This window comes from Priapulus caudatus, unplaced genomic scaffold, assembly GCF_000485595.1.
Source record: "Priapulus caudatus unplaced genomic scaffold, Priapulus_caudatus-5.0.1 Scaffold70, whole genome shotgun sequence".
In the NCBI taxonomy this organism is placed as follows: domain Eukaryota; kingdom Metazoa; phylum Priapulida; class Priapulimorpha; order Priapulimorphida; family Priapulidae; genus Priapulus; species Priapulus caudatus.
In genome coordinates, this window is record NW_014577131.1 from 184,254 (window position 1) to 210,807 (window position 26,554).

General features: G+C 43.8%; 3 protein-coding genes across 6 annotated transcripts in view; 2 read left to right on the top strand and 1 right to left on the bottom strand.

Moving 5' to 3' along the window:
- The window catches only part of LOC106821387 (rho GTPase-activating protein 44-like), a 12,909-nt gene extending 11,470 nt beyond the window's left edge, over positions 1–1,439 (bottom strand). For all 3 annotated transcript variants that reach the window (XM_014826153.1, XM_014826152.1, XM_014826154.1), the window contains exon 1: positions 1,273–1,439. In XM_014826153.1, the coding sequence (XP_014681639.1) occupies positions 1,273–1,343 (71 nt within the window). In that variant the 5' untranslated portion in view covers positions 1,344–1,439. The remainder of the gene's footprint in view (positions 1–1,272) is intronic.
- A 278-nt stretch (positions 1,440–1,717) lies between these two features.
- LOC106821373 (metal-response element-binding transcription factor 2-like) overlaps positions 1,718–26,554 on the top strand; it is a 28,470-nt gene continuing 3,633 nt past the window's right edge. The window contains exons 1-15 of one of the 2 annotated variants that reach the window (XR_001395722.1): positions 1,718–1,819; positions 4,716–4,821; positions 5,468–6,016; positions 7,124–7,205; positions 7,556–7,654; positions 7,913–8,013; positions 8,835–8,906; positions 9,052–9,128; positions 9,327–9,379; positions 9,872–9,983; positions 10,272–10,401; positions 11,066–11,307; positions 12,384–12,486; positions 12,925–13,107; positions 13,529–14,019. Coding sequence is in view for 1 of the 2 variants with exons in the window: in XM_014826140.1 (XP_014681626.1) it covers positions 4,771–4,821; positions 5,468–6,016; positions 7,124–7,205; positions 7,556–7,654; positions 7,913–8,013; positions 8,835–8,906; positions 9,052–9,128; positions 9,327–9,379; positions 9,872–9,983; positions 10,272–10,401; positions 11,066–11,307; positions 12,384–12,486; positions 12,925–13,107; positions 13,529–13,894 (2,220 nt within the window). In the remaining variant the exon portion in view is untranslated. Of the gene's footprint in view, positions 1,820–4,715; positions 4,822–5,467; positions 6,017–7,123; positions 7,206–7,555; positions 7,655–7,912; positions 8,014–8,834; positions 8,907–9,051; positions 9,129–9,326; positions 9,380–9,871; positions 9,984–10,271; positions 10,402–11,065; positions 11,308–12,383; positions 12,487–12,924; positions 13,108–13,528; positions 14,884–26,554 lie in introns of those variants that run through there. The other variant, XM_014826140.1, reaches the window with a different exon arrangement.
- Positions 22,812–26,554, top strand: part of LOC106821351 (endophilin-B1-like) — a 24,523-nt gene continuing 20,780 nt past the window's right edge. The window contains exon 1 of the mRNA XM_014826114.1: positions 22,812–22,897. Within this exon, the coding sequence (XP_014681600.1) occupies positions 22,832–22,897 (66 nt within the window). The 5' untranslated portion in view covers positions 22,812–22,831. The remainder of the gene's footprint in view (positions 22,898–26,554) is intronic.

Here is a 26,554-nt window from a genome sequence, read left to right on the forward strand (position 1 = left end):
AGACAAGATGTAGAAAAACGGGCAAGATATCCCGCCCCCACATCCACACGCACGCACGCACGCACGCACGCACGCACACACGCACGCACGCACGCACACACACACACACACACACACACTTCTCTTATATTGTCTCCATAAAAAATCTTGTTTAGCGCTAGTTTTTCTGATAAAGATTTACTTATATATATGTAAATTCGTTATAAAACCCTAGAAATGGGCAAAGAGGGGTCCGCAGGCGTCCGGGGGACCGGATCTGATAAATTTGTGCATTCTAGACATCAAAATTACTGCTCAGATGCTCTCAGAATGCACCAATTTAAAAAAAAAATCTTGGGGGAGGTCCCACAAACCTCCCCTAAGTGGCATTCGGCAGCTTTATAAAACGCCTGAAAAAGTAAGCAGGAAAAAGTGCCCTTTATTTCTTCCTGGACACCCCCTTTTCAAAAATCCTGGATCCGCCCCTGAACCCTAACCCTAAATGACATTAAACCACAAACTAATATATGACCATGACCATATATATATATATTATTATGACCATTAATGACATTACAGTTGGGAACACTCCTAATGGAGTATTACCCCGAAAACACCTGGACAAGATATCCAGTCACGTAGCCTGTGAGCACATAAGAAGAATAAACCAGTATAGAAGTAGAAGTAGAAGTAAGGAATTCAGTGAGTCATGTCGCCGCTCTGTAAATATTTTGTTTTATACCTAGTGAATTTAAAATTCTCCCGAGTAGAACTGGTCAAACACGTTTCATGAATCATGGCACGAATTATGCGTGAAGGAATTCATGAATGTCCTCATTAGCATTTACAATTTGGCATGATCTGTCATCTATTGATTATATCTGTCCTTTGTTGCTTTTTGTGTAAGAAAACGATGAGAATAAAGTCTAGCAGTAACAGATGCTCTGTTTGTGGAAAATTAGACAGATATTACTATTAAAATCAGGTCAAACGTAAAATCATGTTCCCATGTGCTGTGAATGTGAGTGTGATTCTGTGAATCCAGGACGTGCCAGTTTTCAATGTAATACTAATACTAATAGTACACTCAGTCTATAGAGCTGTGTTACGCCTGTCACGGTTAATGGTCACGCAAATCGCTAGTAAGAAATTTTGTTTGGGCCGATCGTTCGAACCAAAAATTGCAAAATACACCATTTTTCATTTGTTTTGATTACCAACAAAATATCTCTAGACTGTCAAAATTGTAACTATTCATGTCACAGATACACAATTGTCTGGCTTAGTTTTTACCTGCCAACGGTTTGATCTGCAAGCTGTTTCACCCGAAAAAGGTGCTTCTTCATCTTGTCATAGCTCTGCATTTTATCTTCTTGGTTTATACTAAAGGAATATTTGGCATCCTACGAGATAATATCCCTAAAATGATAGGAAAGGAAAACACTACCACTCCTCGTAGATGGTCATTTGTTTGACATCTGCGTCTTCAGTCTGTGCCACCACAACAAACTTACTAAACCCATTAATGTTTTAAAATTTTGTTGAAATGCAACAAAATATTGAAAATTGTGAAAAGAATGCGATAAAAATAGATAGTATACTCAGTAGATTTATTTCCAAGTTTATAGTTACAAATACAACACGAATCCTCTGCCTAGTCTGTAAATAATATTGCTTTATAGACTGATACGATAGCTTGTCTCCTGTATTAAGTTACAGTAAGAGCACCTACAGCGACGTTTTTCGTCAGTCTAATAGCTACATAAACAAGTGGACATCTTATATCGCAAACGTTTAGTTGTCATTTTAAATTTACTGAAACGTGGAAATGATATTTGTAGTAAGTTATTGCTAATAAAACAAGACTGACATATTTTAAAGATATTAAGAAATTATAGCTATTACTGAAAAAAACGAAAACACGCAGGTATCGTTTTAAATATGCGCATGAACTTATTGAAGTGGCGGGACGGTGAGTAAAACAAAAACTACCTAGTCCTAGAGCCCGTAGACGATCACGATTGCCAAAATGAATTGTACGCAGTGGCTGGAGGTACGTCAGCCGTATCTTAATGTCTCGAGGCTACGGGCACGGCAGTCCATTTGCGCATGCGTCGCTTTTCCACAAAATAATGCCGTTGGAAATTAATTCACGATTTAATTCACGATTAGATTTCTTGATGAGCTAGAAAACACGGCCCAAGCCAAGGATAGAGAACATGGGTCCCAATAAAACCAATGTGCCTAACCCTAACCCTAATTCTAACCCTGGCCCTAACGGCCCAAGGATAGAGAACATGGGTCCCAATAAAACCAATGTGCCTAACCCTAACCCTAACCCTAATTCTAACCCTAACCCTAATCCTAATCCTAACCCTAACCCTAACCATAACCCTAACCTATTATATTGAAATTATATTGATGTAAATGACATTGGTTTTATTGGGACCCATGTTCTCTATCCTTGAACCGAAAACACTCGGATTTGAAGTATGAAAATGAACATTATTGAGCCAGCTAGCCTACACCAGTTGGTTGGGATTGATTGTTAGTTCAGATGCAAAATATTGAAAGCAAAAGGTTATACACCATAGATTAATTTGGGTACTATGACACGCGTATAAAAGATAGCCGAGTCGGTTTAGAGTTAGGGTTGGGTTAGGGTTAGGGTTAGGGTAGCTCTAGACCGAATAATTCTGTCCCATATAACCTTTTTTATATTTTGGTGAGGGTTATATTGGGACAGAACGGGGTTCATTGAAATTTCGTGAGATCGCATGCAAAATGCATGCGCTGAGAATGCGGCTTGTACGCCGCTATTGGCGCGAAAAAAAACCTACCGTTCCCTTCTACATGGCTTTACCTTGCTACTGATATGTGTATACATTCACTTCAATCGTTATTCACTTCTTAAAAGATTGTTTTTCATAAACACCGCTTCGTTCAACTTTCCTAAATTACATCGCCATTTACAAACAATCAGACCAATCACAGCGAGTCTATCAGGCCTCCTGCAGCGCCACATATACAAGCGAGAACCAGGGGCTATTGTAAGACTCGCTCTGATTGGTCTGATTGTTTGTAAATGGCGATGTAATTTAGGAAAGTTGAACGAAGCGGTGTTTATGAAAAACAATCTTTTAAGAAGTGAATATCGATTGAAGTGAATGTATACACATATCAGTAGCAAGGTAAAGCCATGTAGAAGGGAACGGTAGGTTTTTTTCCGCGCCAATAGCGGCGTACAAGCCGCATTCTCAGCGCATGCATTTTGCATGCGATCTCACGAAATTTCAATGAACCCCGTTCTGTCCCAATATAACCCTCACCAAGATATAAAAAAGGTTATATGGGACAGAATTATTCGGTCTAGGGTAGCTCTAGTAACTATAGCCCGCGTACAGTTGCCGCTGGGCTATAGGACCAGCCATTACGAATGCTCGGGACTAACTTACTCCAGCCAATCAGCGGGAACTATGTATTTCCGCACGTGGAGGGGTGGGCGGGTTGTGTTGGTTGTGGACAAAAACGTTGTTGTCAAGTAACAAATTAATAATAGTAATTTGTTCATCTTTCATGACAAAACTAATATTACAATCTTTTTTGATCGCTTAATTTGTTACTTGACAACAACAATGTTTTTGTCCACAACCAACCCAACCCGACCAACCCTCCACGTGCGGAAATACATAGTTCCCGCTCACTGGCGCTGCTGGCCTGCTGACGCGCCGCCAAAAATGGCCGTTTGAAGTTTGCAAATCGAATGTTCGTTCACCAGAAATACCGCAAGTAGACCATTTCAACGATAGTTAGAGGTTAAATTTTAGTAGCTGATATAACTTAAGACATATTCAGTTCGGATAAGGGGCATTAATTGCCTACCACAGACGTTTTATAGCTGCGTATAAGCGTGCTTAAGTTGGTCTCGCTCATCCCTAATGGCTGGTTCTATAGCTCAGCGGCAACTGTACGCGGGCTATAGTTACTAGAGCTAGGGTTAGGGAGGGTTGGGTTAGGTTAGGGTTAGGGATAGGGTGACTGTTTGTACTTGTGTGTGGGACTGCCGTACCCGTAGCCTCGAGACATTAAGATACGGCTGCAGCGCTTGCGTAGTGTGACTGCCGTACCCGTAGCCTTGAGACATTAAGATACGGCTGCCGTACCCGTAGCCTCTGCGATTAAATTATAATAATAAAGGTTTGTTGAGTCTGTAAGCATAAATTGCAAGTCATATAATGTTTTGGAGTTGCTTTAATCTCGACTTAGTGATTGTAAGTTATCACCTGCATACTATTACAATTTTAGTCGGTGCAAACCGTTACTACTAGTAGTAGTACTAGTACTACTAGTAGTAGTAATCGGTTGCCGCCCTCCTCTCACTCAGCTGTCCCTTTCATTTCGTGTCGTTTGTTCTTTCTTACCCGATTAATACGTTGTAGGTCACAGTAGGTGTAATTGAATTGAATGATATTACTTGTGTTTATTTTTGGCTGCAGGACGTTATGCGCCAATAAAACTATTAGTATTAAAAGCTAGTTCCTACTACTGCTATATTATAGTATAATAATTAATATTGTGATACTGTCGGAGTGTCTCCATTTGACTTGATTTATAATTCGCTATCGCTATGGTAGAGCTGGGCATATTTACACTTGCATTGCAAAAACAGGAAATACTTAGTCATGTTACTTAGCAAGTGGTGTTACATGCTCATGTTACTTAATTTTACATTACAGAGATCATGCAATAAAGGTCATAGACGACAGTAGTACGGGTAACTCATTATCTGAGATGGCATCTGTAAAGAGCCCAACAGCTCTTTCACCGATGCAGCCAATCAAGGTATATACATTGTTTGGGTCAAGGATAGTTTGGGATCCCCGCAATATGTTTTCGCATATGTGCTACACTAAGGCCAAAACAAAATATAGGTGTGGCTACCGTTTCCCGACCGACCCTATTTATTCCCAGCGACCCTAAACATTTTATTGTCAATTTTCTTTAAAGTAAAAAAAAAATTAAAAATTAAAAAAAAAAAAAATTAAAAAAATATGAATTGGACAGTTCCTGCTTCAAAAGGCACAACGCACATCCTTCGGACATGGTTCGTAAATAAAATGTTTCAATAAAATAAAATGTTTTCCCTACCTACCTACCCTATTTTTTTTCGGCATGAAACGGTAACCACACCTATATTTTGTTTTGGCCTAATCTGGGGTGCTACACTAGGCTTGGACCCATTGTTTTATACGCCACACAATCAAAAGCAAAAAAAGTAGTCAAAAAGGTGTTAGTGGTAAACTCTGTATAACGTGCACTTATCAATAGTGCCTTTTGGCATTTTTTGGATTGACCCATATATACAGATTTGAATGCATGGATTACCAGATCGATATGAATTGTGTAGCAGCAAGTTTACCACGTTTCAAGTCACCTACTTGTGTGAATACATGAAGCATCATGGATGCTTTCTAATTACTATTAATAGGTGGATATAGATGAAGCCTTTGGAGCCAGAAGTGAGCAGTCTTCTGTTCCCGTGAGTCCTAGGAGGGGCAAGGCACACATCCCTATCCGAGCAAGCATCAGCCCAAAGAGGCTGAAGGTGTGCAATGGCAAGGGTGATCCACATTTCGGCCTGCCCGGCGAGACGCTAGCAAAGAAGAGTCAGATTGTCGGGTGTCGGGTCGACTCGTCGAACGTTGCCACGGGTCTTCATAGGGGCAGGTCTGTCGACGATACTTCCTCCGTTGACCAGTATAGGGGCAAACTCTGCAACTGCACGACAGAGCAACATCATTGCACATACGCGGGTTGCGAGCCGTGTGCCAGTCCGAGATGCAATCAACTAGAGGTGCCTTCTAACGACACGCCGAAAAAGTGTCGTCCAGGAACGTTAGATAGTGCGCAAGCAGCTCAAACGCCGGTGCCTCCATCTGTAGCCTGTTCCAGCCCTAGGAAGAAAAAGTTTCACGAAGGCCAGGAGTGTTTGTCTCGATGGAATGATGGTCTGCTGTATCTGGCTACAGTCGTCAAGGTTTGAGTGTGCTTAATTAATTTGAATAACTTTTTGTGCGATAGCCTTTGCAACGTTGGTGTGTCGTTCGTTTGGATAACGACTGTAAATGTAATGTATGTTAACGTACCTAAAAGAGAGTTTGTGTCATCTATTAGTTAGTGCTTGCAATCAATTACTTATGCAGGGCTTGAAACTAACCTAAAATGTTCACTAGCCAGCAGGGCTAGTGACCTGTAAAATCTACTAGCCCTTAAAAATATCTCCCAGCCCTTACTTTTCTGAAGTGCTGTGCTAAAGCTACGCAGTGAGCACAATTTTGCCATTTGCGGGGTGGGGTGGGTGAGGTGGGTGGATCAGGGTTTTGATTTTAGATGCTCCGAGATGCTGCCCCCATCCTGTTTGTGTTAGTTTGAGATTTGTAGAGTTGTATTGCTTAGTTGACTGAATATAAGCCACATAGAAGCGTGTTATGCTAGTGTTAGGATGAACATCGTATTATAAAAGGCTTAGAATACCAGTTACAGGAATGTAGGTTTAAAGAGGTTATTTTCATAACAGTACCTGCCAAAACCATGACTACTATTCCACGTTAATTATAGACACAGAGACTGGATTGTATATTAACCAGTCCGTATAAGTAAAGTTGAGTTTCTAATTTGATATTTAGCAAACGTCAAATTGAAATAATCTTTGTTTGAAAAGGGGAGTGTTTAACCCTGAGGTCAGCTGAAACGTAAACTAAAGTTAACAAACCGTTCCCTGAACGTATACAGAAAGTAGAACAGAAACGTATTGCGTATACACTGTGAGGGGATTGGCATGAGCTTGTGAACAGAGCAGCATGATGGTTGAACCGATTTTATTGTCTGAGGTACCGTGACTGTTAAGTTTAGGTTTTGCAATTTGATTATGTTTGCACACGCAAATTTTATATTACTTATTACTAGTTCGGTCGGGTTAGTAGTTGCTGAAAAAGTACTAGTAATATGTTATCTGGTAGGCATTCCCACTCGCCAACAGGCCTGGTCAGCCCAGACATTCTACTAGCCCTTACTGATTTCTACTAGCAAGCGGGCGAGCGTTAGTTTCAAGCCCTGTTATGCCTTTGAATTTTTTGTTTCACAGCTGGATAATGCTGGTGAAAGATGTTTGGTAGCATTTGAAGACAACTCTGAACACTGGGTCTTATTTAAAGACCTGCAAAGCAGTGAGTAATGATTGTTATAAATAGCAAGACATTTGATATGATGAGACCGTTGTTTCTTATTTCATGTAATCAGTTCATTAAATTTCATGGTAATATAAAAGTAAATTTATTTGATGACAAATCCATGTCTTTAACATGTTAAATATATGGATTCATAATGAAATTAATTTACTCTTACAAATTTTAAGATTGGTATCTTTCCTAGTAGTCGACATGTCTTGCAGTATAATTTATATATTCACAGTGTACAGTAGTTAACATTCGTGTTAGATGTACCATCATGCATTCGTGTAGGTCCTGATGTGATTGGCGGTATTTTGGCAGTAATTTAAACGTTACTACGCCCATAGGTGAAGAGGAGCCTCGCTCAGAGGTAGTCTGCTCCGTCTGCGAGTGTGCTGAGTGTGAAAAGCCCAATGAGATCGTCATATGTGATAACTGCAGCTTGGGTAGGTAGCACCACAACAATCTGGGCAATCCGAGTAGTTGGGGCATGAGCGTTGAGTGGGAACATGTACCGATTGTTCAATCTTAGCATAGGACATTAGGGAATTCCTGCGTTCATCACCTCATCTGAGACCTAAAGACATATTTTTCAGCATTTCAGACATTCTATTGCATACAAGTTTTTGGTATGCATCACTAACATTGTGTTGTATGTTAAGTGCAGTGATTTAGTTCTTGTAATTGTTGTTACATTCTTGTAGGCTATCATCAGCAGTGCCACAGCCCGCCTATTGAGGCCAACACAATGACTGGTGGAGTGCAGTGGAGCTGCCGTCAGTGTGTCTTCGCCAAGACTACAAAGGTGCGATCTTATTAAAGGAATAATATGTTCATTGATTATGCAATGTTGATGAATGCTAGAGTAACTGGCACCTTGTACATTACCTTATAGCCAAGCGCGTATTAGTTTGTCCAATATCACTGCTGGTTACATTACAAACAAGACTTGAAATCGGTTGTTGATATGTATCAACGTATCATTTACGTGCCGTAAATGTCATCCAGGAGTCAAGCGATGACGTAAACATTTGTGCGGCCCGTTTGTTTTGGACGCCAGATGAAACGGAGGTGTCAGCGGTGTAACCACGGCCACGGACTAAACATGGAAATAGAGTATAACACACGTACTAATCACGGGCGCACGTGGACAGCCCTGACAAAAAGTTCCTTATCACGAGCGTCCATGTTTACGAAATCACTGATGATAGCATTATGTACGGCCAAGCATGCGTGCGAAAATGTCCGGTGCACTATAAATCTGTATCACACCCGCTTCGCCAGCAGCAGTTTGAAACTGTAGGCAACTGATTTTTGGACTGCGGATTTCAGTTAGACATTTCTTAGTAACCAGCAGTGATATTGGACAAACTAATACGCGTTTGGCTATAAGGTAATGCACTTATTAACTACACAAGGTGCCAGTTACTCTAGCATTCGTTAACATTGCATAATCAATGGACCTATTATTCCTTTATTCGTAGTCAAGTCCTGAAGCAAGATTAGTGTAAGTCATTTGTATAAATGTGGTTCTGTGCAGGATTTGTGTGCCATATGTCTGTATGTGAAGCTGTCTCTGTGTCAATCAACATTTGTTTGTTAATAATAAAGTGTGCATATTTCCAGAGAGGTGGAGCCACCAAACTGGGTCCAAATGCAAAGGCCTTGCAAGCATATAAAAAGGCACTACCGTACAAGGTATTTCATGTTGCACTACTTTGTACCTTTTGTAGTAGAATTTGATTGACAAATGGTATATCAGTAATGTTTTGGTTTCACAATGTATTTTTCTTGTGTCATCTTATTGCTTGCGAATTTCGACAAATTACATTTTTGATTTCAGCTGAGCTCACTCACGTGGGATGCTCATCACAAAACCAATTCACAGCAATGCTACTGCTATTGCGGTGGACCAGGCGAGTAAGTATTGAATATCACTTGATTTAATATGTCTCATGAATGCGGCAGTTTGTGTGTTCTACTATATATGATGAATATGTAAGAATTGAATGTATACCTTTGTATTTGAATTGTACATTGTTACAAATGTTATTACTACAAAAGTTATTAAATTGTCTTTATTGTTAACTGGGCCGATTTCCTTTACATTTATTGCAGTTGGTATATAAAAATGGTGCAATGCTGCCGGTGCAAACAGTGGTTTCATGAAGGTATGTTTACATGCTTATCTCTATCCCAGTGGAGTGATGCAGTGTACACATTTCATCCCATAATGTATATCTTCCGTGCTGTCGTCATATTAACCTCGCCCAATTGCTTTTAGTCACCGAAGTAGGTCAGAGGTGTAGACAAGTGCTGCACTGTGCAGTCAGGGGGTTGTTTGTGTTGTAGTGTGCGAGTATTATCTTATGTACCTGCTTAGGCCAAAACAAAATATAGGTGTGGTTACGGTTTCCCGACCGACCCTATTTATTCCCAGTAAAAAAAAATAAAAAAAATGAATTGGACAGTTCCTGCTTTAAAAGGCACAACGCACATCCTTCGGACATGGTTCGTAAATACAATATTTCAAGAAAATAAAATGTTTTCCCTACCTACCTACCCTATTTTTTTCGGCATGTAACGGGAACCACACATATATTTTGTTTTGGCCTTAGGCTGGTTGTTTGCTGATTTATTGTTTCATTTTTTTTGTGGTATAGCATGCGTGCAATGTCTAAAATATCCTCTGATGCTGGGAGACCGTTTCTACCTGTTTGTATGCTCTGTGTGCAATCAAGGACCAGAGTACATCAAACGACTAGATCTCAACTGGTGTGTTAATACATCATCATTATTTTTACAAGTAGTACTTATTGTTGACATGGGAATGTTTAGTGTGAAGAATAATAACACTGACAAATTGCAATTGAGTTAAAGCAGCATATGATGCATCTAGCTGCACATGTGTCCTGTTGTCTGAACCAATACATTTTTGCATACAGAAACTTCAAGTTTAATTAGAAATAAAGTACTTCACAATAATTCATCGGATGTGGAACTCTCCCACTAGTCTCAAGGAACTGACCGAAGTTTAAACTTGTGCCATTCATGTTGCCTTAGGTCTGACGTCACACAGCTTTGTCTGTTTAATCTGACGCTGCAGCCTGTCAGCAACAGCAAATATCATGACATTGAGGAATCCATCATGCCTTGGATATCCAGAAACTGGGTGAATCTCCAGCTTGGACAGGTGCTTCGTCTTTTTATTCATTCTCTTTCTCTACCTTTACCAGGATAGCATCGTGAACCCTTCCCCCTCTTCCATCTCCATGCGTTGCTTAGTGACTTAATTCTTCTTCTGTGACATGTAATACTAAGCGATGACATTATTACTGTCAAGCATACAATATCTTGACTATTAAATCAAATACTGTTTCAAGTATTTTAAGTTATTAGTAGTTGTAGCGGGTCATTATAGTTTCCGTGGAATGCCTACTCTTGTTTATGTTTGGGGCATAGGGGCATGGTCGTAATCACCAGTTAACTTTGGATCTACTCTGTTCATGATTAGGGAACATGCAGGGGTAGAAATTAACTTTTGAACAAGGAAGTCCAACGGACTCCCTGCCCTTCAAAAAGAGGGAGTCCGCAGCAAAATGAGGGAGTCCTTAGTCTGAAGTTCAAAATTTTCAGGGAGTCACACGGACTCCTGCATATGTCAGTAGTATATATATATATACATATAGTCCGACAGTAAATCAGGGAGTATTTGACTTCGGACTTGCGTTAATTTCGCACCCTGAACATGGGTGTAGTCACATCTGGTTCCCACAGATCTACCCTGGTCATAATTAGCGCACATGGGCGTTGACGCTAGACGCTCGTTACCGTGAATTACCCTCTCGCGCCCACAGATCGCATCCACGCCGGCCGAGCAGGCGACCGGCAAGGTGACGGACGCGCTGCAGCACTCGAAGACGCGCTTCCAGTGCGGCCGCGAGATCCGGAAGAGGAGCACGCTGTGGAGTCTGCGCATCCGCGTGCCTCCGCAGGCGCCCACCGTCATCCTGCCGGCGATCGGCGAGATCACCGACGACGTCATGCGTGACATGAAGATGACGGGCCGCAAGACGAAGATGTTCGTCCCGATGCAGAGGTGGGTGCGCTGACGAGTTTGTTATTATACACTGTTATAGCCAAATACGAAAGTATTTAAGACATGTTAGCGTTAATCTAGACAGTGGCTGTTTGTTATTATACACTGTTATAGCCAAATACGAAAGTTCTAAGACATGTTAGCGTTACTCTAGACAGTTGCTGTTACCGGAGCAATTACGGTTAGTGTTGTCGTAAAAGTGGGGAAAACACAAGACTGGTTGGAAATTATGTTCGAAATAAAGGCTTTAAGAATGAAGCACGAAGCAGATGTGCGTAATTTACACAAACGTTGGGCAAAAGCTATGGAGAAGTATGTGCAGCAGCAATGGGAAATTACTAAACTAATATATTTAAACTTGAATTGAATTGTCAGTGTCACGATGTGCATAAAGGTACGTGTAACTGTGGACCGCTATGACCACTATGAAAGCAGGTGTCTTGTATCCCTCAAAAGTGATAGTACTTTAGGAAATGTTTAATTGTATCCTATACAGGCCCGTAGCCAGCTTTATATTGGGGGGGGGTTCGTTTTTCAATGTTGGCAATTTGCTCGGCAGGGGCGTGTACAGGATTTGTACCAGGGGTGGGTCTAACCGTAACCCAAATTTGCGAGCACGCGAAGGCGTTAAAATTTTTAAAATTAGACCCCCTCAGATGCGTTTTCTGCGCGAGCAAGGGGGGGTCCGGACTCCCTGGACCCCCCCTGTACACGCCCCTGCTCGGGCGCGAAGCGACCAGGCGAGGGAGCCAAGCGATCGAGCGGGGGGAGGGTGTGGGAGGGGGGTGTTCACTGTTCACCCTCCCGGACGATGGAGATTTTGCAATTATTACACTAAAATGGAGCGACCTAAGGTGAAATTCTTTTTTTGCTTGGGGGGGCTTAGGGGGGGGGGTTTGTTCGAACCCCCCGAACCCCCCCCTGGCTACGGGCCTGTCCTATAATGGTAGATGGGGGCTGCACATTTTCATAAGCTAAGCAGACGTTGGTTTCTGCTTGGACAGTACGTGAGCACATTCAGCCCCGTGCAAAAAGCTTTTTTCGTTGTATGTATGTCTGCATCACTTTGCTCACAGCCTATCGCCGGTCCCGCTCAGGTCTAGCCAGAAGCGACGCCGTTCGGATATGGAGAAGCAACACGACAGAGCTCGCCAGTGCTACCTCAGGGCTACTACGCGGGTATGTACGAGAGGAGGCAACTGTCACCGATGTGTCGGTACAATCTCACAAGCAACTTTGTATCCCATAACCTCGCCTGGGAGTGAACTGTTCTGTTTGACTGAATGATCGATTTAAAATAATGAGCTTTAGTTTGATGTTTGCGTGTTTCTTTGAAGTGTATTGTTTTGAAGTTATTTTCGAATGTTTCAGCCCTTGCTTGTCACTGCGAAATTTGTTAAATGTTTCCCACATCTGCATGAGTACGATAGACTTGGAATGAATAGTAGACCTTTCCAGGTCGTTGTGTACTGTGGGTAATCCCAGATGGCAAAACCAACCTCTCGCTCTAGATGTCTATCATAGTGCACTGCTCTTCCAATGATTTCTATGTTTTCTATGGATATTCTGTATTTGTTTCAATATTCTACTCCCACTGAAATCTTGCTGCCTCTCTAGGACGTCGTGAAGAATCCGTTCAGTAGTAACCAGTCGTATGCGGGCTACAACGGGGATGATAGAGCGTGGGATTGCGACGATGAAACATCCTCCCAGGGCACCCTGGACAGTATCATTCCTCCACCGGACTCCTTCGATGGCACTAACAACCCATTTCTGTTCTATGACGATCATAAGCAGAAGGTGTGTATGAGAACAAAAAAGAGAGAGAAGGGGATGGGGAGATATATTGGATAAGTCTTTGGAATAAAGGTGCTGTACGTCCATTATTTATTGATGTAGATCGAGAATCAAACGAGGTGTAACCAGGGGAAAAATTACTTTTTTTTCACGGGAGCTCTTTTTCAAGTCTGTGGGAAAAATAGCTGTCGTCAAAAATTTTACGGGAGCTATTTTGAGCCTCACGGGAGCGATTTCGGAGATTTGAAGAGCGAATCGCTCATCGCTCCCGTGTATTTTTTTTTACCCTGGGTGTAACGTGCGTGGCGTGCATGTTGCAGTTGCGTTGCTACCGTGTTAAATACGGCAGATTATTTTACTCTGCGAATAAACAAAACTCACCGAAAAGTCTCTAATAACAGCTCGCTTGTGGTCATACTCGCAGAAAGTGAAACTCGTCAATCTCTCGGAGACGGGCGTCGGCAAGCGGCGCCGCGGCCGGCCGCCGAAGAACGCCGCGAGTAAGGCGCGCGCGTTCCTGCTGCCACCTCTCAACGGGTTCGTGCGTCTCCGGCCACCTATGCTGCCCCCGCCGGCCCCCTCCTCGTCGTCGCGCGGCGGTCGGCTGCTGACCGGACTCCAGGTGAAGCAGAGCGCGCTGGACCAACCGACGTCCATGCAGGCGCTCAAGTCGTCAGTCACGAACTACTTTGGCGCAACGCAGAGGATCGCCAACGGGGAGCGCTTCTCGATCCTCGGACGCCGGATCCTGCCGAGTGGACAAGTGCAGTACTTGCTCAACTGGGAGTAGGCGGTTGCCACGTCGGGGTGGCCCCCCTCCCCCGGGGGTGGGGCGGGGCGACGGCTGAGGGTGACATACGTGATGGAGTGGAAACGATTTTCGACCGCGAATGTCTTCCCGTCACTGATCTTTCCGTTGAGCCGACTAGCTTGCCTTGTTCGTGACTGTTCGCTGCTGATCGACCTTCTGTCACTCATGCTATGTCCTCTCCGGTTACATTCTGCCTTTTAGGTTGTTCGTGTGGGTGTAGGATATTGTCTGGATATTGTATATTTTTTCCCGAATTGAGTTGCATTAGTATACCAGTTTCCGGTTCGTCTGGTTTTATCCGGATCCTTATCATGTATCTATATATTATATTCATCATTTTTATACCAAGTGCGTCGTGTTTGTATTACTGATACAATTTATATGTTCGCTGTTATCAGATGTATTGTGTATTTTAAGAACACATGCTTACGTGGGATCATGTTTGGCAGTAAATGTTTACGAAGTTTCGATTAATCGTGTTCAGAACATTGATAACCGGCTCTTGTGTGACGTCTTATTATCTCGTTGTTATCGTCACGCTACTGTTACGTACCACTTCCCACACCCACAAACTCTCGCATCTAACTTCTATGTCTACTCGTTTCGACTTCTATGATCAAGTTACTTTTTTGTAAAGAACTTGATCTCGATTTGCGTTGAAAACACTTACAGCGTCATTGTTATGTAGGTTGTAGAGGGCGCAGGAGAGAGAGCGAGTGTGTGAAGGGGAGTGGTCAAGACGTTTATCGTTTATAGTATGTAGTGTATGATAGAGGATAGGTTATTCAACGTGAGAATTGTAGTTGCTTTCGTCGCTGGCTAGCAAGGGAGGATGGAAATTCATGTAAGAAACCGTTTATAGAAGCGGTTCTGTGAGAAAATTTTATACTACATTTTATAACAGAATTGCAGTTTATGCAAGAAATTATCTAGTTTTTCCCAAATAAAATATTGTTTTTTATGAAATATTACGGAGGTAAAAAAAATTTCACAAAAAAATGCAATGGACACATATTATATACTAGGCATTACAAAGGTGAGTTTATTTACAAAATTTAGGTTCTGCTATTAAATATAACTACATATCAATGATGCACACAAAAATTACAGGAAAACACGTTTTACATGTATTCTGTGGTAACACAAATATAAAAAAATATAGAACATACATGCAAAATATATTCACACAATCTGGCTACCAAATTAATTTTTGGAATTAAAATGGCTCCGAGGATGAGAGCGTCAGACATGATTATTTTCACGGAGTTAACAACCTCTTTGGCATAGACGAAGACAGCGTGTTGCATGTGTGTTTCTCTCACGGAAACAGTTTTTTTTTCACTGATCATCAAAAAATGATCAACAAAACACAATTTCAACGTATGTTCACTCGTCTGACTAGCAATTGCAACGCACACATCCGAATTTCCATGTACTACATGATACATATATAGCACGTTGCTATAAGAGTGAGACATGGGACACGTATGTTGAGTGAACGTCTCTTCTACAGAGCCTCGTGCCCAACGATTGTAAGAATTTCACGTGCGTGTTAGGCCCTGCGCAGTAGTAAGTCCTCGTGTGGCCGCTAGGTTCAACCCCATACCAAAATTAACTGAGCACTGCACCATGACCAACAGGCATGGTGAAAGATTGCTCCATTTACCGTGCCGACCTGTATCTGTCCACCACTATTCTGTTTTGCTGGTCTTTCGCCCATAACTTGATTGTCCTGCCTTCTTTCTCTCTCAGCAGTTGCCGCTCTTTCTCCTGGCCACACCCTGTACTTCCCTCGCCCCTCTTTCTCTCCTGTGCACGCTTTTTTACCTTGTCCATTCCCTGGCCTCATTCTTCTCTCTCTCACGCACAATATCTCTCTCGCTCTCGCTATTCTCCCTCCCTCCTGCCATCTCTCTCTGCATCTCTTTCCCTCAACCTCTGCCTACCCCAATCTCTCTGCATCTCCTTCCCTCAACCTCTGCCTACCCCAATCTCTCTGCATCTCCTTCCCTCAACCTCTGCCTACCCCATCTCTCTGCATCTCCTTCCCTCAACCTCTGCCTACCCCACTCTCTCTGCATCTCCTTCCCTCAACCTCTGCCTACCCCACTCTCTGCATCTCTTTCCCTCAACCTATGCCTACCCCACTCTCTCTGCATCTCCTTCCCCCAACCTCTGCCTCCCCCTCTCTCTCTGCATCTCTTTTCCTCCCCTCCCTCCACCTCTTCCTCTCCCCTCTCTCCACCTCTTCCTCCCCTCCCTCCACCTCTCTCCCGACCCCCATCTCTCAATCTTTCCTCCCGCCGCTTCGCTCATCGAGGCACGTTCTGCAGCGGCTGCTGAGATTCCTCGGGCTCGTTGAAGCTCTCCATGTACGCGTCCGGCGACACACTGATCGTGTGCAGCAGCTCCTTTTGCGACAGCGTCAGCTCGTAGTACGGCTTCTTGTAGAAGTACGTCGAGCGGCGGTTGTTGCTCAGGTTCTGCTGGCCGACTTCGCCGAAGCCGAGGAACGAGATGACGTGCAGGAACTGCAGCGCGAGCGTGACGGGGAAGCGGTTGCCCGACTGCCGCATGTCCGTCTCCTCCTTGGTGAGCGACGGCATGAGGTGGCGCTGCGACATGACGCTCGGCGTCAGCTTGCCGCGGTACTCGAGCAGCCGCTTCATCTGGCGGCCGCACGTCGTCACGAACAGGTGCATCGCGTCCGGCGCGTTCTGCTCCATCGCCGACTGCACCTGCGAAAAGCTGATCTCGCCGCCGTCGGCCGGCGCCAGCGGGAGGTCCGGCGACGGGCAGTAGCTGCCCTGCGGCGACACGCGCGCGCTGTGGCTCTCCGTCTTCACCGACACGACCTGGATCGCGAGCGCCGCCTCGTCGCCGTCCGACACCTCGGGCGTCGACAGCGGCGACGGCGTCCGATGATTCGCCGGGCCGCCGTCGCGCGTCGTCGGCGTGCCGTTCACCGGCGCCCTCTGGTGCACGGTGAGCGCCTCGCCCGGCCAGCCCACGGGCAGCCCCGCGAGCTCGCGCTGACCCTGCACCTGGATCGGCGACGGGAACACCGCGGGGCCGTTGACGAAGCTGACGCCGATCGCCTGCGCGGCGCGCATCTCGCCGCAGTTGCGCGCGAACGGGCTCAGCTCAGGCGGGTGCGCCGCCGTCGCCGCCGCCGCGTCGGGGAACATGCGCGGCACCTCGACGGGCGCCTGCGACATCTGCAGCACGAACTTGGTGCAGATGCAGTGGTTGAGCACGCTGGAGGCGCTCTCGACATCGGCCGGCGTCACGTCGAGGCTCCACGCGACGACCTCGGGGTCGGCGCGCGCCGTGACGACGTGCAGCGCCTGCCGGACGGCCGAGAAGACGCAGGCGAGGCGTGCAAGCAGGCCGGGCGCCTTGGCAAGCACGCGCTGCTGCATCGCGTCCGCGCACGAGCCCTTCCAGTCGACGAAGCGGTTGTAGTGGCTGATGAACGCCTCACTGGCCGACGGCGGCAGCCTGGAAGGAGAAACCCACAGCGCCACCAGATTATGATCGATTTCATTGTTTAAGAACATTTTTCGTACGATTTTTTTAAAGTTTTTAATTTTTTAAACATTTTTCTTCTTTCGAGTCGCATGCCGATTTACGAGTGATGTAATGTAATTAATATTAATAACGTGTTGTGTTACAACCGAGATACAAGCAATTCTAAACTATCGTCATGTTTTACTGCAATTTATGTGTGCGCCACTGAGCTGTAGATTTAATTCGCTCAAAAGCAGTCGTGCTAATGGCCTTTTTTTACTGCAGACGGGAGTAATGTAATATCAGGTAAAATTTTATGTAAAGTCCTGCAGCAGGGCAGCTCATAATGCAACGTCTCGCTCTGACTGACGCCACAAACGCAAACCCTCACTCACAGATTTACGAATCAACGAGGGCGTGGGAACGAATCGGCGAGGGGAACCGAAATGACTAACCCGCGAGGAATCGCAGACCGCGCGCGTGCGCGCCCTACAATCGCACCTGTACACGGTCCTCGACTGCGCCGTCTGGTTGTGCATGTTCTGCATGACGCCGAACAGGTCCTGCAGCGACGGCGTGTTGCCCGGCATTGGCACTCTCAGGTTTGCATAGTGGTAGGCGACCTGCTCGGGGCAGCTGAGCAGCAGCCGGTCGAAGAGCGGGTCGGCGAGGCTGAGCGACGCGTCGGCGACGTCGGTCGCGCGGCCGACGTGCACGAAGCCGCCGACGGACAGCCGCGACTTCAGCAGCGGGTTGTCGTGGAGATTCTTCAGCTGGTGCACGCTGAACGCCTTGTGCTCGGTGGTGGCGAGCAGCTCGCGCAGCACCTCGTAGACGTCCTCGAAGAGGCCCAGCGAGAAGTTGGACGCAGTGCGGTAGACGACCTCCAGCTCGTCCGGCAGCAGGAAGTCGCGCACGTTGAAGCTGGCGCTCGTGCGCTGCGCGTCGGCGAGACGCTCGGCGATGCGGTTCAGCACGCTCGTCTTGCGCGTGCCGTGCGCGGCGACGATCGCCGTCCACAGCACGACCGGCTCCAGCCAGTCGGAGTTCACCTGCACGAACGTGTTGCCCATGACGCCCGCGAACGAGCTGAGCAGCGGAAAGAAGAGGAACTCGGGTGGCACGCCGACGGCCTGCGCGTGCGACTGCAGCAGCTTGTTCATGTTGCCGTCGCAGATACTCGACAGGTTCAGCCTGTGGGACGTCGCCGCGGCGATGCGTCCCCGCGAACCGAAGTCATCCACCGATCGTCGTCGCTTCATCTCTGCAGCTGCGAAAATGGAAATTTTTGCTGATCCTCGCTTATTTATCGTGTGGCACAGAGCGATGAGGAGAGGAGTAGGAATGGCACTTTGAGTGCATGCAGTATAGTCCCATCGGCTCTGTGCCTATACACTTTTCGACACAGAAGAATATTTATCGGAGTTTATAATTTAGTATGATACTTTACAGGTATTCTTCAGTTATGTTAAGAATGACCACAATTCAAAACTCAACAAGTGTAAAATAAATCTCATATGTGCCATAAATGCATAGATCTGCACATTTCACTTAATCAATCATAATTTTACGCTATCATAAAAATATTGTTACTCCCCATTATAACCTTATTCAACTAAATTGAGCCACAACAGCGTTAGTTTACTTTATTTCGTTGCCCAGAGGTAAACCACTTATATTTTTGTTGAAAAAATAGTAAGACCATTTTTGTTTGTGCAAGTATATATACTTCCCTTTACTATAATCAGGAGTAAATAGTCTCAAAAATATCTTTGCTCCAGTTATAATTATAATAATTTACAAAAACTAATATTATGTAATCATTATTATTATGTGATACCATGTGATATGACGTCCATGTTATGTGATACTATCAGAAGTAGATAATAGGGAATTATCTACTCCTGATACTATCCTGATACTATGTAATATTGTGATGTGACACTCTGTGAGTAAATTGTGTGCTGCTATATTTACATTCGCATAAACATATTTATCATCAGCTGAGAACAAATTCTGGGCTACGAGTACGAGTACGAAGACCAACAAGCATTTATGACCAACAATTTATAACCAGCAATTTTGTAACGTACCGCGTGTAACACCCCTGTGCTTGTTAAAAGAGCACGCGTGCGCCACGTATTACGTGCGCTTGCAAAGCACGACATGTCATATGCGATCAAATTTAGCACATGAAAACCCGTTCTACTGGTCATTCGTTGGTCATTGCCCACGCAAAGTTACGTAATCCGATAGATGGTCACACTACGTCCCACAGGTACGCTTCAAATTTTTGGCCCATTATATTATTACATTAGCACAACGCTAGTCTTTCTCTCGTACTCGCACGGACTTGCTACGCGCCTGCCACCGCTAGACCATAGTCAGTACTGTGAGTATAAGACAATCGACAAAAGATTATACTTTTCACCCCCGCGCCGATAAACGGACTCAGCTGTGGAAAACCGTGATCATTTGTCAGCTCAACATTCTAGTGGCTGACTGTCTTAAACGGCTGCCTCCAATTGGCGAAGACAAGCCGTAACCGTAAAACAAGACAAACGATTAAATTTTTCCATCGTAAGAAATCAAGCTTATACTAAATTGCTCGATTAATGTATTCGAAATCGCTATTAGACACTAAATCAATCTTTCAAAATGGCTACCGGGTGTGCCTTGCAGCGGATGCAGTAGATTCTACTCAACAAATCCCACCTCGGTGGTGAGAAATTATGCAAACTAACTCCACGTGCTACATGAAAAAATGCAGCCTAACAAATATACATATAATTCCCTTCCTCAATTGCGAATAAGTCTCACCGATTTACCTCGTATGGTTCATGCAGATCACGAGGAAAAAATAGAGCAAATCATGTCCTCTCTTCTTTGTCCCTTTTTCGAGTCGACGTTGATTATATTCTATCGAGGTTGTGTATAGCGAGTGCATTGGGCGCAACCAATGAGAATAGATGGAGGGGGCAACGGAGCATGACTCATCCCAGTCCATTGTAAAATATAGGCACGGTCGGAGAACATCTGTGTACGCATAGCGAGAAGATTTGATAGCCGGGGCATAATCATTCTTGTTCTGACTGTCGTGCCGCTATATAATACACAATAACACATAATTATATACATTGTATAAGCATACGCGTACTCTCTCTCGCGCTATCTTTCTAAACCTCGGTCTCTTTCTTGCTAAACGTATGCGAATTCTCGCATGGACGCGAGCCCACCAACCCGACCCACCCGCACATTCGTCAGTCCACATGTACACACACGCACTTACGCCCGCACTCACGCACTCCCGCTCTCACGCACACCCACGCATGCACTCACGCTTATACGCGCGCACACATCAATTTCACTGGTGATTAATACCCTGATACGATATACAGGCTGTGAAGAATCATACAATGGACTCGTATATCGATTTCTATAGCGTTATATTGTGGCCGAATGTAATTGCATATTTTCGAAGGAGATATTTCTGTAATGAGCAATTATGTTTTTATGTGCACGTATTCGCAGCGTCTAAGGATTAGCTATATTGCGATGCAAGAGTTAGCGCAAGGAGTGAAATATAGATATTCGAGTAATAGTTTTGTGGTGGGACAATCGAAAACGTAGAAACCCTATTCGGGGAACCTAGAACAACGTACCTCTATAATTGATGTAGATCGCATCTATCCCTGTCCAAATATGTGGGTGGTGCTGCTGGTGCACGAAGTATATCTAATCTATATTTCAGTTCGTATGTATGTATGTATGTATGTATGTATGTCCCGTATGCCCGGCCAAACCGCCCAAGCGATCTGGATGCAATTTTCAGAGGGCGATTTCCTATACCCGGGGAGTGTTCCTAGACGAAAAAAATAAAATAAAAGTTGAAAAGTTAAAAATTGATAACAATTTAATAGATGGCGGTGCGTACAGATTAACATGACGTACGTGTGAATCCGTGGTGTATACCCCTAACGGCGCAGTGGCCTAATCGCTAGAACATCCGTTTCCTACACCGTTAATTTCAAAATTTAAATTTTTTTACTACATTTAAACGTTTAGTAAAAATCCAGAATAAATTATGATAGATGATAATAATAGCGCAAACTGACGGGAACACTTCACGGAAGCCTATGTAGGTTACAGATCAAATATTATATTTTTCATATTATTTTACTTTATTATTTTAACTTTTTTATTTTTTATATTTTTTAATGTTTTTATCTTTTGATTTCTTATTTTTTTATTATAATTTTTTTATTATTATTTGATTATTTTTTACAGTTTCGAATGGGATGGGATGGCATGGGATGGCATGGGATGGCATATGGCATGCGATGGCATGGGATGGGATGGCATCAGGGGCGTGTACATGATTTGTACCAGGGGGGGTGGGGTCTAACCGTAACCCAAACTTGCAAGCACGCGAAGGGGGGTCTGGGGATGGAAGAGACTGGTCCCAAATTTTTTTTGAAATTAGATCTTCTTAGATGCGTTTTCTGCGCGAGCAGGTGGGGGGGTCCGAACCTCCTAGACCCCCCCCCCGTACACGCCCCTGGGGATGGCATGGCATGGGATGGCATGGGTTGTGATATGGGATGGGATGGGATGGGATGGGATGGTGTGGAAAGGGATGGATGGATGGATGCATGGATAGATAGATAGTTAGATTTTTGCGGTATTTTCCTTTCAACCAAGCCGTCACCAACTGAGTAACGCCACTGATTTCCCCGGACAACGCCGGGTATCTCGCTAGTAAATACTAATGCATATAATACAGGTGCGCCGGAAGCAGTTTTGGATTTGGGGGGGGGGCAAAGACCTAAAGGGGCTCACGATTTTTTTTTATTTTTATATTATAATAACTTCGTATATTCTTTCGTCCCACCGCTATATAGTATACGCATTGATATCGATTGTGTGCTCCTGTTATAGCGGGTTCAATAAGAAACCGCTATCTAAACCGCTATGAAACCGCTAAGAAACCGCTAAGAAACCGCTAAGAAACCGCTATCAAAGAAAGTCTGTTGGTCATATGCCATGCATGGACTCTGCGTTTTATGAATATTTACAAATTATATTATTCTCGATTATATAAAAACATCTGTAAAGAATCAATGTAATTTTTCAGTGTGTCAAAGTAATATTCAATTACAAATACAAATGCTAGAAACACAAGTTTAGATCACGAAATAGCACTAACAAATGTCAAATCACAATACAACTGGGGTTTTGTTCACTCATGAACACACTCGTCTGAGTCACGCAGTTCGAGTTACAGCAAAGGTTACAGCCATAATATTATAGCCAAAGAGCGAACGAATACTTGCATTTGGCGCCGAGAGGTGCCGCGAGTGCTCACGACAATATTGTCAACACAGGAGCAGCGGTCATGCCAACAAGATGAATAGTTTCAACTTTAAGAAGTTTACTTCTGACGCTGCAACAGTAATCAGCCGAGCCGTCCAGGTAAGTGTACTTAGATACATTAATTAAGACAGCATATCTATAGAGTAAGTTTATCTTTTGTATGTTGATGCCACGTCTGCAGAATGTAATTACTTAGCTCTTGGCTGCGCGCGTCACATTCCGTCGTTCCGACGTTCGGTTCGTAGGCTAGGCCCCACAGCGCAGAGTAGCGTTTACACCCCCATATCGTGACTTTGGTTAATGGGGGGGGGGTACACTCTTAAAAATGTACAGAGGTCTTCTTGAGGGTGTTGTCAACTCATTTCTTGCAAGAAAGAGCCTAGAGGTCATTTGTTGTCGCGAAGGCGCGACAATACGTCGTTTCACCCAGCGACCTCACCTTGTTTTGACGATTTCTCACTATTTCACGGCTCGCGTATTTCACGAGATTTCAGTTACCATTCATGTCCTGCGGCCGTCACATTTCTCCCCCACTTTGCCCGGGCCATTTACGCAGTGATATAACTTCGTCTCCGCTGTCAATAACCTGAACATATAATTGACGGTGTTATAACTGAGATATAATTGTCGGCAATAATAGGTGAAAGAGAGTATAGAAACATTAAGACTTTGGTAGTAAATTGATTTCGTATTTATTTAACATTATATTTTATTGAAACGCTTCAAGTGCCTGTGCCTACATCGTTGGTGGCGATGTGCACATTGCAATGACCCTTGTGTTGTGTTTGGGTTTAGTTAAACATTAACAGCTAAGCAAGTATAGTAGCAATCCCTGCGAGATTAGTATTACAATTACTAGTGCAACTGCAAGAAAGGATCTTGGTAATATATCACGAAACTGACAAATCATGACCGAGTTCCAAAACATGGTACCCTACTGACCACTCCAAGCACTGACACAACTGGTCTACTACTGCTGTCATTACAATATCACATTATCAGTGGACTTAAAGGTGACTTACTCCCCGTGCAAATAATGCAAATAAATTGTAATAAATATCAATAAAATATAGATAAACATTAACTGAAATAGAAATAAAATGAAATAAAACAGAAATTTTATTGGAGGCAATAGCGGACGCGAGCGGACAACACAGACACGCGCACGCGTGCACACACGAAAACACACGTATGGTTGGTACATTGCACGAGTTTTGAGCGAGCTTTGAGTGAGTTTTGAGCGAGATTTTTAGGTGGAAATGAATGAAAAACAGAATATACACTGCGAGATCGCGGCCGGTTAAAATAGAAATTTCCGGATAACGGATGGCCGGATAAAGGAGGTCGGACTGTAGTTTGTAGTTAAACAAGTTGTCATGTGGCTGATCATGTATTAATTTGATTATCATTTAATCACAACTTATAATTCATGTAATTGTTGACAGTTTGACACCTGAGGCATGTGTAGCCTTGAGTGAAAATTCCATTTTGTTTTTCTTTTAAGTACCGTGTTGAGAATACTGTAATTGTTAGATAGTCGTACATTGTAATTTCTGCATAATAAGTGGGAGATTATTAACAGCAATTGATTAATGTAAAAACCGCTCTAGTTTATGAGCATGCAGGGTGCGAAATTAACGCCAGTCCCGAGTCAAATACTCCATGATTTACTGTCGGACTCCCTGATTTGACATCTGCAGGAGTCCGTGTGACTCTTTGAAAATTCTGCTATAATATACTAAACCAAGATTTCTTGTTAGTTTAATTTTAATATTAAATCTTCAAAATAAGCACATGGAATATTGTTAATTTTATCTTTTAGTTTAGAACTTCAGACTGCGGACTCCCTCTTTTTGAGGGTAGGGAGTGTTCAAAGGTTAATTTCTACCCCTGAGCATGTGTTAATTCACAGTGAAATCCAACGATTTCACTATCAGAAATGTCGCAGCACTCGCGCGATCAGTAGCAGGAGCAGTAGCAATAGCACTAACAGCATCAGTATCAGTAACAATAGCAGTAGCAGTTAATTGCAAGTTAACTTTAACATTGGCATGAAATCTGTCATTGATATTATACTAAATATTTCTTTTACTAATCTATTAGTCTACAAACACAATAATGTGTACCATTACTTGTTATATCAACAGATGCGTAATGCCTAGATCAGGTTGTCAGGGCAAATAAAGCCAAGTCACACATTCTCCACAAACCTGAATAGCGTTCTACTAGTAGTAGTAGAATATATCATATCCGGATATAAAAAGGGTATTCTTGTTATATTAATGTTTTAACAAGATGTATGTTACCGTACATTGTGTATGTAAGGTTTGACAGAATAAATGAGCATGGTGTGTATATTGTGTGTACAATATGTGCAGTGTGCACTGTATCTGTATGCGCTTTCGTATAGTTTGGCCAGACTGCATGGGTACATGCAATATGACGCGACGACAGTCGCTGTTTGATCAAAACTTAATCAAACATGTCAATAATATATTATTAATGTTTTGTCTCCATGTTTGTTTAAACATCTCGTTTTCACAGTTTGTAAACTTGAGCGAGAGCGTATTCCGTGATGTGTTTCCAGGCGTGTGCGATGGTTGTGCTAGATCAATATGTAATATATACACATATGTATATCTGCTCGGTAGTATTAATAACTTTAGATGAAATGAAATATAGTGCACGCAGTCCCGTGCAATTTCTCTCAGAATTTTCCGTTGAGTGTGGAAGTGTCTCATTAAGTGATACGAGTGAGTCATTAACATCATTTGGTGAATCATCGCATTGTATTATGTTGCTTCATTAGCTAGTTTGCTCGGTATGAAACTCATGCCGCCTTGTAAAATTTTAATGGCATTCATTACAACTGATAATTTTATAATCATAATGGGAACTATAAATTGACGCTATTGGATGGGAAAATCTGAGTAGGCTAGTTGTTGTTGAGGATGTTTAGAAACGGAGAGCGAGGCAGCTTTGCGACAAAATGAGCTGCTGCTTCGTACGTATTATGTGAAATCTAGCAGCACTTTTGTTCGTCGGTTGTTGGTCTTGAAAAAGCTCACCTGCTCAGTTTACGTGTGTGCGATCTTGGAAATTATTGAACAGTGTTGTAAGAATGAGAATCTCCAGGCCACAGATATAGAGAGAATAAAATGCAAAAATGTAACAAACATATGTAAAAAAAATATAATAAACATAATTAATGGTAGGTAAAGGGGGCATAGCCTTTCCCCATTTTATCTACTCCCGATACAATGTAATGATACAATGAGCATTAAGCGTGCACACTGCACAGTCCACCAAGAACAGAGCATCAGTGGCCGAAGTGTCCTTAAAAACTTAACTCTGATTTAAAACTCCTCCCCCTCAAGGGGTCATTACTAAAACTACTTCCCCTCTTCATACGTACACATACACGCGTCAAACAAAAGTTACACGCTATCCTCAGGATGTTCTGTTGCCTTCTACTTCGTTTCTGTTTGTATCGGAGTGGAGTGGGCGCTCGTGCTCCGACTGACTGATGACAACTGCCCGGGGGTTCAGTGTGCTGTTGCATAGAAAGATCGGCTTGCTCATACACGATTCCATGAAAGCGAGCATCAGTCCCCCCCTCCGCCGACTCCAACCAATTGATTTCGTGTAGAATCGTTGAATAAGAGTGAGCTTAGGTTGCTGCCGTCATTGCTTCCGTTCACTCGCCCACGCGCGCACTCACCCACGCACGCACCCACGCATGCACCCATGCACGCA